The sequence below is a fragment of the Trachymyrmex cornetzi genome, unplaced genomic scaffold (genome assembly GCF_001594075.2).
Source record: "Trachymyrmex cornetzi isolate Tcor2-1 unplaced genomic scaffold, Tcor1.1 scaffold361, whole genome shotgun sequence".
NCBI classification, from domain to species: domain Eukaryota; kingdom Metazoa; phylum Arthropoda; class Insecta; order Hymenoptera; family Formicidae; genus Trachymyrmex; species Trachymyrmex cornetzi.
Genome location: NW_017298332.1, coordinates 21,690 through 33,527, shown reverse-complemented (window position 1 = coordinate 33,527; position 11,838 = coordinate 21,690). Strand labels below are relative to the sequence as shown.

At 32.3% G+C, this 11,838-nt stretch overlaps 1 protein-coding gene across 7 annotated transcripts in view; it reads right to left on the bottom strand.

Annotated features, from left to right (window-relative positions):
• The window catches only part of LOC108763491 (Kinesin heavy chain 73), a 43,201-nt gene that overhangs the window by 14,743 nt on the left and 16,620 nt on the right, over positions 1-11,838 (bottom strand). For all 7 annotated transcript variants that reach the window (XM_018511149.1, XM_018511153.1, XM_018511151.1 and 4 more), the window contains exons 3-5: positions 1,807-1,970; positions 485-753; positions 124-371 (exon numbers count right to left, since the gene is read on the bottom strand). In XM_018511149.1, coding sequence (XP_018366651.1) covers positions 124-371; positions 485-753; positions 1,807-1,970 — 681 coding nt within the window. The remainder of the gene's footprint in view (positions 1-123; positions 372-484; positions 754-1,806; positions 1,971-11,838) is intronic.

Here is an 11,838-nt window from a genome sequence, read left to right as displayed (position 1 = left end):
AATATATATATATATATATATATATATATATATATATATATATATAAATCAACGCTTATTGTATATCTATCATGTTTACGCTACTAAAGATAATTTCTACGAAGTTACAAAAAGTAAATTTACTTGTTAATATTGCTTCCTTCTTTAAGTCTATCACCCACTGCTCCAGTTTTCACAGCCCTTTCGCTCCCAGCTAAATCCACCAAGCTCATTCGCGAAACTTTTTCTCCGCTAACTCCGCTTTTCGAGTCCGTTAGAGTCTGCGTGAGAATTACCGAGAATACAGCATGTGAACGGGAGCTTTCGGAATTCATATTTGTCGCCGCAACTGTTCGCGACTTGTTGCCCTCCGCCATGAGATTGTCGATGTCCTAGAATTCAATCGAGTTGAAATTGAAAATTTCGTCAGTAAACGGTTTGGATTCAAAAAAATGATCCATAAATATATAAATTACTGATAGCAAGAAAAAGAAGAGGCAGTCACCTGGAAAGAAGTAACCGCTAGTTGACTTAGCCCGTCCACGTACGGCCCCAAGACATTGTGCTCTCTGACTTTGAGCGATTGCTTGTTTGGCTTCGGATCTAAAAGATCGTGTACTTTTTCATTGTAGATCTCCATGTATGAGACCTCGACTTTGTACGAGAGCTCGGAACTTTGTTGCTTCGCTATCATATCAAAGAGATTGTCACACAACCGTGGTATTATCCCTTTGTTGTCACCACTGCCCATCATCGTATAAGACTTCCCGGAACCTATAAGGACAAGCCATGCATGCGAAAGACGTTAAATCCTCTTTGCCACTTTAAATTATTTTAAGCTTAATTATTTACAATATTTGCCTATTTATAAATAACTTTTGAAGTGTTATTACAAAAATATTTAAAGAATTTTATATATGTATATATTTGCGTCAAGAACTTTTTATAAGGTAAGATACTGCATTTTCGAACATTACAATTCTGAACAAAATAAAATAATTCAATTTTCGAGGTTCAACTTCGATAAACCTGATCTGATTGTGTGGATAGTGTTGAAGGGTACCAAACAAGAAAAAATCAAACTTGAACTTCGAACATTGAATTCGAATTTTATTTTGAACTTGCATCATTTTATTACTCTACTTTCTTTTATTGTATTTTTTTATTCGCTGATATTCAATTTATAAACATGATACTTAGAATATACGTTTACGTTTTACTATAAAAATAATTTGCGTTTACGTTTTATTATAAAAATTAATATTTAATAAGATATATTCCTCCGAAATTTGATAACATCTTAGGATTTAAGTGAGTTGATATATATAAATGATCTACTATTACAAACGCAAAAACAAAATCCAAAAAAAAGAACAACCAATTAAATCTGATCGATTAGCTATACACATTTCTCAGTGCTCGTAAGAAACGTGAAGGCATTTAGAAATAACATTGCGCATTATCTCATTTCTTTTTTCATGTTGCACTGTTTTATTCTCCTCGTCTCATGTATAATCCGTATCGTATGTAGATTAACGCGGAAAGTTCGCGTTAGTATTATTCGCGATGTCTCGTTCTGCCTTTGAGTCAATGTCTTGCCCCGCAGAAAATGAGCAGAAAATGCCGTAGCCGTTTATCGATGACGACCGAAGCGATTAATTGCATTATTTACCACGTTACGCGTCCGTTCATGGTCTGCTCATTAACTACCGCATCCTTTCCAACACGCGCTTCGCAACAACGCTTTAAAGGCCTGAATTGTACCGCGAACAACAGCTAAACCAAAGCAATTGTTACAAAATGTAACTGCTACAATTGGCACTATACCAGTTTGTCCGTAGGCGAATATACAGGCGTTGTAACCCTGAAATGCATTGTCCAAAATATCACGACCCAGGGCGTCGAAAACAATCTCTTGACTCGCAAAATTGTCCGCTCCAGGATCCAGGGAATAAAAGCAGTGATCGAAAGCGAAAGTCTTCGGCTTGTTCCTATAACATGAATAGAAAATAATCGTCGTTATATATTATACATAACCAGAAATGTTATGTAGTATATCAATCCAAACATTTCTTCTCGAAAAATCATTACCGATTTTCGAGTACATTTCAATTACGACTCAAGTCGATTAATGATTTCGAAAAAGGAAAAAATACATATAACATATATTTGTCTTCCAATGATGTAAATGCAAGTTATTGAAAAATGAAAAAAATGCATAATACCAAGATTTTTGCAAAAATATACTGTACACTTGTAATAACATATTGTTTACTCTAATATATATGCAGAGAGAGAGAGAGAGAGAGATTGTTTTTAAAAATTTACTAACGTTGTACAATATATATTTAACTATAATAAACATTTGATGATAAAAATATTGTATACACATACACGCAGATTGAAACTTTCGATTCGTATATATAAATTCAGATATACAGGGTGTCCTATAGAACACTGATGAAACTAATCAACTGTCATTTTTAAACGTTTATAAAGAATAGAAAAAATAAAATATTTTTAATAGACAATATTTGGCAGTTTTATTTATATATAAAGTGCAAAAGACGATTGAAAATATTCGTGTCATTTAATTAATCTTTAAAGAACAAGGTAGTTTTCTGTAATTTTTAATTTATAAATTTGAAATATACCTGTACCATAATAATGGTCTGTGAAAAAGTTGAGACAGTAAAAAGAATTTTTTTTCCTTTTCAAACTTTCTGTTGTTAAAATATTTTATAACAAATAATTACTTTCACATCACTTTTATAATGGAATATATAATACATACGTATACATATATTATTTATACTTATATTATTATTTATACTTATATTATTAATATATATACGGTCGCCGCTATTTTTTAAATTCAAAGTTAGCGATATAGTAGTAATATAGATGTTGTGTTCAAAACAAAATAATTATGTTTGCACCGAAAAGTGATAAAAAACTGAGAATGTTCGTTTATACATGCTATGCGCGCACATTAAATTCACTTAAATTATTAAAAGCCGATAAAATCGGTCTCGTCCTTTAAAGGTTAAGTGTTTATAAAAATACACAAATATCGTCAATCTCAATGATATATATTTTTCAACTTTCCACGGGACACTCTGTATGGGCATACACTGTATATGTTCTTCCTATCAATATAAGGATGAATAATGATTCACACGTCATTTGAACTTGCGAGATATTATGTTTGAGAGTGGCGAGTGACACACAGTGAATATGCAAATGTATGTACACCGATTCGAGACAAATATATGATGCGGAATGTTTTTTTTCGATAATATATTAGTTGTGTTGATATAATATAAATATATATATCACTTTATCTTCTCGCGCAAAATGTCGCACGAGTTGCCGAGGGAGAAAACATAACAAACAATATAATTAATGTTACGAAAGCAAAAGTGAATCGCTTATAATTACTTGTGTATCCAAGTGATTTCATTCATTGGGACACCTTCGCTTTTTAGACACAGCAGATCACGGTACGATGTAATACTATCAACCTTAGTGCGAAAGATGGTGAACTGCGCGGTAGACTACTTGCAGTAGTCGACCGCTCGATCGAGAAAAGAAAAAGCCAGCTGACCATCGCGTGACGACGAATTGCCCTTTCGAGATTACGTCCACACGAGCGCCCCGAGTTTTCAGGTGACCTTCGACATGCGAAATGGGCTTTACGACTTGATAGCTTGGTCCGAAAATCAAAACGACCCAAGCGTGTGGACTACCCACGTGAGTGGCCATTTAATTAATTTTTTTTTAAATCACTTCCATCAAATTAGTCGACATTAAATTTGAATACGCGTGTTGTAGAATTTTTATCTTGCCACACTATGGGTGCTTTTCAGCAAAGCAATAAGAGACACAGTGTAACACAATGAATCATTATATCCTTGTTGTTTGCTAATATTAAACAAAGAGGACATGATCACTGTGTCACACTGTGTTGCTTGCTGGAAAGTATCACATACAACAATGTTGGAACTATGAGAATACAGCTGCAGCACGTTGGAAGGGCTGCTTGTTCTACATGCAAATCCCACCGTTGATGTACGCGTGTACTTGTCGCGTGAGATTTGTTATTCATTCTTACATGCTCCTTACAATACAAAGCATCGAAAGAATGTTGCTGAGACGTTGCAATGTTGAATATTGTAATGTGAATGATTTTCAATGTTAAATCTGTATTGAGTTTTCTACACTGATTGCTAATATTGCTACAACGTTGAAACAACAACATTCCCATACAGTACAGAACGAACGTTGAGACGTTACAATGTTAAATGTTGAAGTGTGGATATTCTTTTCAACATTGAATCTACATTTCGCGATGTTGATTAACACTCATAATATTGCAATTTAACGTTTCTGATAGGTATGTTGATTTGACAATTGACATTAGTATGCTGCATGGGATAAGATCTGTTTGTGTTGCTTGTACTCTGCACTCAACATCTTCGTATTCTCTCTCTTCGACGTTCGAATGTATAGGTATTTATCTCTTTTTTAAGTGCAAGAATTTTTGGGGATTTCAAATAACATGAACAGACATATAATGAAGAGATAGTGATCATTTTGATTCTTGACTGGTTCAAATAGAAAAAAATGAAACAAACGTCACTTTTCCTTTAATGTATTGTTATTATTATATTGATATTTTGAAACTTTGAAACACAGCTCATATAGCAACCTTCTTCAGTCAAATAAACTCGCCTTTTTTTCTACTGCATAATTGGTATAATCAGAGGTGGTTACGTTTTCTCGGTAGAATTCCGCTTTGAATATCTCGAGCCTATTGAATCCTAATAATAAAGAAGGACGAAAAGCATGTCGCAGATCACAGACAGTTACGTTCGGAAAAAATATCAAAGGAGTAAAGTAACCAAAGTCACCTATGCCACGCAACGTGCGCACACGCGCGGGTTGCAGTCAGAGACTTTGACTTTGATCGATCGTATTTAGCTCCATTTTCACTCAACAGCGCGATCGATAGATGACAATATTCCGACTCTACGCAGTGCCCAAGTATTACGGGCAAAGTATAGTAGAGTGAGCGTATACGTCCACTCACAATCAGGTTATTGTACGTTTCTGAACAATGCAAAAACGAGGACAAACGCATTATTGCGCATCAGTAGATAACTGAAAATAATGACTCTGTACATTTGACTGCAGCGCAATTCGATCCTCAATTACAATTGGTTTCTTATCAAACTAAGATCCGTTTTTACAATATATGGTTACCTAAAGATTAAAGGTTACCAACAGATTTATCGATGAAATTCATTCATGACTTTCTTGATTAATTCTTTAGGTAATCATATATTGTAAAATCGGGCCTAAGGGTGCTTTCCAGCAAGGACGCAATCAGACATTGTGTAACACAGTGAATCGTTTCATCCTTGTTTAACATAGGTAAATAACAAGGATGTAATGATTCACTGTATCTAACTGTCCTTGTTGGAAAGCACCTAAAATTCGTGAAAACCATAAATTCGCGAAAATCATAGATCAATAGTAAATCTTGTTAATTGTGGAATCACGCGTGGAATCATACTCGGAGAATAATTTGTATCATCTATATTTACTTTAACGAGTTTTAGAATTTATTATTATATCAAATTACCATACCGAACTAAAAATCAGAAAATCGAAGACGTTTACTGACGTTTAGAATTGCAGAACAATTTGAAATTAATTAAGAATATAGTATTACATCAAAAATTACATGTTTTTGGATCGTATTTAAAAGTAATATAAAAAGTTTGAGGACAATTTAGAACTTCCATTAAAAATTATTTTAATAAAGTAGACGTGTTTTTTTTAAATAATTAAGATAAAATGAAAATTTTCTATTTAAATTATAAAATTGTATCGTTAAATATGAATATGAACTGTTTCATATAACATTCATTTTTATGCGGAAAATATAAATTTTCTATTCCAGTCACATTTGCAGAGACCATACACGCACTTGATAACATCCTTAAACTACATGGACAGTCGATCTAGAAATCTTGAAAGTCTTCTCTACTGCAAATATGCGGCTGATTTTAAATTTAGCTTTCTCTTAATAATACGAAGGTCCTTTTTGTTATACAGTAGACGTGAATCGCTCGCGGAATGAGGATAGAACGAAATAAAATACCTCGTTGCACTCATATCACCACAAAGTAGATCTGGGTTGTAATTCTCAAACGTTCTTTTTCTACTATATTTTGCAAATACAGTCGCGTAGATGTTAAAGGTATATTGAAGTAGTAGCAGAATTGCATTAGATGCGAGGGCAAGTGAGAAAATAGCATAAGAGAAGATGCGTTGATAATGTCTTCTTAATTACTCTTTACGTAATAAAGGTAAGGTCGAACTACTATTATTCTCTTTCTATTAAAATAAAGAACGCAATTTATGAACTGGAATTAAATAAAGGATTAAGTCTAATTAAACATTCTATATCTTTACAAATATTGCTGTAAAAAATTACCATAGACAGATACCGATTGTTTATAAAAGATAAGTACAATAAAATTTGCGTTATCTCGTACGAGATTCAGATATTTAATTTTAAGCACGATACGATCTCTTTCCCCCTTATTTGCGATAGTCTCGAGAAAGAAATTTCACACGATTGCTCGGTTGTTAAAAAATAGGGGAGACCGGGGCTCGTTACCACAAATTGGTATTACGTTTCGTTTATGTGTCTATAAAGAAACAATGGAAAAGAGTTACCGTAAAATATCCTTTTTCTAACATACATAACAGAGATACTTTTTCCTAAGTTTTATAAATTTAAATCAAACAAGTATTACAATATGAAAAATAGAAAAATCTGATTCAAGAGGAGGTAAGTTAATTTTTGAGTGTTTCATAATTTCGTATTAAAGTTCTTCGGCTTGAGAAAGTAAATGTAAGTGACGTATTATTGCATGTGAACATTCAGTTACAACTTACTAACTCTGACAAAGTACGTTATATTTTATGTTTCTATATTAAAGTAAGCTAGAATTAAAATAATTTACATTTATTTTTTCTGTAATAACATTTTGCTATTTGATAATTACAAAATAATTTTAAAAGATATAATCTTTACTAATTGTAAGAAGTATATATCTATTATCTGTTTTTTTATTTATATTACATTTTCATTAATTAATTAAAGTTTATTATTATTACAGGCAACTTACATCATGATATGTATCAATTTATTCCACCTTTATCGGAGCAAATGAACTACAATGCACACGTTCGTATTTCACTTATTACAAAGAAACTATACAGAATTATTGTACAGAACTATTCTTGGTATAAAAAGTAGAGAAAAGTTCTCTCTATCATATTAATACGTACTAATACATAATAATTAATTATTTAAAATGTCTAATGACGGAAATTGTGAAAACTGTATCAATGAGCCACAGTCTCCCCTATAATTTTCAACCTCAATGAGAAAAAAGTTACAGTATAATGATAACAAAAAAAGATAATTATTCACAAATAGCTGATTATTGTCAAAGAACAATTTTGTTAAAATAGTAAAATATAATATATTTTTTGGCAGATAAGCCAAATTGGCTAAAAAAATTAATATCGTGCGGTAATCAACGTTTTAATTGATCATGTATATCAACAAATATAATTTTTGCGTAACAAAACATTCACTCTAAATTTTTGGGAATAAAATTTTATTTCAAGAAAAACGATACAGTTGCGCCAGTCCAGCAAGAGTGAATTTCATTTTACTCCTTCGAGGAGTGAATTTCCTAAAAGGTCAACTTTAATGATTAATATCTCGCTTCGCGAAGCAAAGCGACGCTTTTCTTTGCCATATTCGTACGTTTTGTGCAAAAACATGTCAAATGAGCCTAATTTCGTCAAGATTGGATGTAGGAGAACTAATCTTAACATTTACCTTCAGTCTCTATATGCTTTCGGAAAGTGAAATTATTCACTCTTCGTAGAGATTGAAAATTGACTCTCGCTTGGAGTGATTTTTCACTCTCGAAAAGTGATTCTTCACTCTCTAAGAGTGAAAATTTCACTCTTGCTGGACTGGGGTAACTTCACTCTTCGGAAATCAAATTTAATTCCCAAAAATTTAGAGTGTTGTGATTATGTATTTATATCAATATTTCTCTCAATGCTGTGAAACGATACGCGCGTACATTATCTTTTTACTTCCGCGTATCGGGTGTCGCGCATCGCTGTTAATTTAATATTCTCTGAAGTGCATTTCTTTTCACGAGTAGCGATGACATGGCGATGAAATAAAGAGATCTAAAAAAAATCGGGCGCGAAAAAGGAGAATAAAAATTAAAAATGGTAGAAGATGTGGATCATCTGGATGGGATTCATACAAAAGACTCGTGCCATCCTTTGTTAGCAAATTCAACCGCGATCATTACCCACCGCGAGAGTGGCGCGAGTTTCCTCGACGCCCAGGCACAGTCGGCTGGATGAGATGGGAATGGGGGATGGGGACGCATTCAGCGTCAAGTTATTCAGCCGTTTTTCAAGCAGAAAGACTTCCTCGCTTTACGTACCGGAGAAACGAAAATAACTTGGTAAAACGCTTAAAACACTTCTTGAAACTGCATTTGCAACTATCTGTTAACATCTGTTAATACTGCGATATCCTGGTTGATCTGATACAATCAGGGTTGCAACAATGTCTTAAAATATATATTGCATCAATTTATATCGAACAATGGCTTTTATGTCCAATTGATTCACATACCACGGACATTTCCAATGTGCGATGGATGAATGATTTGGTAATCATTCTGTTTTGTATTAAATGCCTATGTCGATGTAAATCGATTTCAATTATGTCACTATACGGCATAAAAGCCGTAATGGAACTAGCAAAGCCTTGTAAAACTAGACGAGGTCGTATCTCTTTTGGTTTACAATTAGTCTTATTGACTAGTCGCATTGACTACGAAAGTAGATCGAGCGTGACCGAGCTAACGAAAAGTGTATATACCATTTCCCAGTTTTTGCTCGTGATAATTAGTACGCATCCGCGAACACACCTGCGTGTGGTCGACAACCCGTTGCGCAACAACCAAAGTGACGTATACAGATTTCCTGACCTATATTCCCACTGAGTTTGATCGTGCAACGCCAAATCTTTACTGTCACTAGAAATCAAGCCTTAATTCCATTAGGTTTGAATTTCCAGAAAATTACATTGGCATTTAAGGGGATGCTAGAGAAATGGCCCAATTTGATGGATGTTGATAAAACGGATTCTTAATTCCAAATAAAATATTACGTACATTAAGTAAAACATTACGTACATTTCTTGCTACATCCTGTATATCACATGAATGCTGGATTATGCACACTCAGGTCATACTTTTTCACTTACTTTTCTTGTAAGCTTCGAAATTATAATTTGAAGATCTCATTATATTCTTATACATTATTCAAATGTGCACTGAAAGACCAATTTTGCTGAAGAATTTAAAAATTTAGGTAGATACAGATCTGAAAAATAATTTTGGTGGACCATTAAAACAAATTAAGTAGTATGACAAAATTAGTTGCTAGAATATCAAAACATTTTGTAGCATTGCTCATCATGTTTAAGATTCCTGAAAAATTATTTTGACTGTCCAACAATATTATTTTCAGATCTGCAACTTGTCAAATTTTTAGATTCTTTAGCAAAATGGCTCTTCCAGTGTGGGAAAACTTTTTGTTTGGATACATACATACTTGGAACCATTTATATCATATGAAGAGAAGTTATCTACGTAGTAACAAGAAACTGTAATTTATTTTTGGTTTTCACATAGATTTGTAGTTTCACAGTTATTTGCGTTTTTTTCTTTTATTCTGGAGAAGAACTTTTTATTCTGTATAAGGAAACGAAGAAAATGGAAAAATACGAAATGCGCGTTTCACATGACTTCAGCATCCCCTTAAGCATGACAGAAGCGTCTTCCGTATCTAACGAAAGCTTTGACAATTGTACAAGTCAACGGAGAAAAGCTGATTTTAGCCTAGTATCATTTGAATATTTTGACTATTATTTACTGTAACATAACGACGGACACATGTTCGACGCTGTACAACTTGCAACATGTATCTAACAATAAGTATACGTGAACACGCTTGTGAATGTCTGACAACGGGATTCGAAAATCGAATAAAATCAAGCATCAAGCTGGTCAAGCATAATTAATAGACATTATTATTCGTACACAGTACCAATTTCTGTGTCTCATTTCATTTAAATCGACTATTAATGTTTAGCGCAACATGACTACTGGTCACGCATGAGATGCAGGGCGTGCGTCACTCGTCGATTTTTCAAGTTGTTTTCTTCAAGAGAAAATAGAGAAAAGACAACAGAAGAAGAGCGCGTTACAAAATAATGCATCTATCACAAATATCATTGTCTTCAAACAAGTACAGCAAAAGAATGTATCACGCAATTGCAATGTACACGAGATAATTGCTATTAATCGCACGATATTGCTTTTAGAGATGTTGCTACAAATTATTTCAAAAATAATTTAAAAAAAAAATTAGAAAGACACATACACACCACACTATACTGATATATAGGATATTGTATTACGGTATATTAAGAGGATTCTCTACTTTCTCGCGCATTTTTTTTTAGGTTTTTATGAATTTTTTTAAATTTAAAATTACTTTTTGTCTTCTATTTATTATTATTTGAATATAATTTGCTATCATATTTATGTATCTATATATATTTATATTTTTGCCATAAAAAATATAAATAATTAATAAAGCTATTTGATTTTTATGTATCGTGTGCACCATGTATTCCAGTTTATCTGCAGGGAGAAAAATATTTGGTTAAACCAACTGGAATTCTGATAGAAAATGAATGATTCATAATTCTGGCTATAGCCTATTCTACAATTGCGTAAGCATTATAGTAATTGTAAGTGAAATCAATTGTAGTTGTAATCACAGTCGAATATTCTTTTCGTATTCTTCTCGTATTCAGCTGCGATTGGTGAATTTTTACAACTACAATCACTTACAACTACTCTTACGCAATTATAGAATAGGCTTAAGTCTACTAAATTTTTTATTAAATCTATCAAAATTCTAAATTTTAAATGAATATTTGATTAAATCTACTAGATTTAACCAAAAATTTTTCTCCGTGTGCGTCCATAATTCCGGATTTTCCAGTAAACTGAAATAAAAAAATGGGATGTTATTTTAATCATAACATTTGTGGCTATCGTTAAAACTAGTATTCATTTCACCTAACAAATAAATAGCACCTGTGTATAAAAACGAAATAAAGTTCGATTTCCACTTCTTTTTTTATGTTTTCGAGCCTCCAAAAAATAGAAAGAGAATTAAGTTATCAATTATATAATTTAGTTCTGACAATAGCTGCAAATATTCTGATCATATAAAATGACATTTCATTTTTTTATTTCAATTACATTTCAGTCTCTCTACTGAAAGATTTGAAATCATGCTCGCAAATAAACCGTGCATAGAACTCAAATCGATTTGATTAACAATTTATATTTTTATTTAAAAAAAATAGTAAACCTATCTTCAAAGAATAATAAACAAAGAACAAAAGGTAATTTTTAAAAATATTTATCCACTTTTTTCTAAAAAAAATTCCTAAAAACTCCCTAAAAAAATAGAAAACCTTCCTTAATAACGAGAGATATTATTTATATTACCGATTTTGCGATCTAAAGTTTTAATTTATCTTAGTTCATCTTAATCAATGAATATATCGATAATGAACTGATAACGAACTGATATATTTCTTCCTCGCCTTAAATGTATTAGGTGTTAAACTTAATTCCTGCCGTTTTTCGT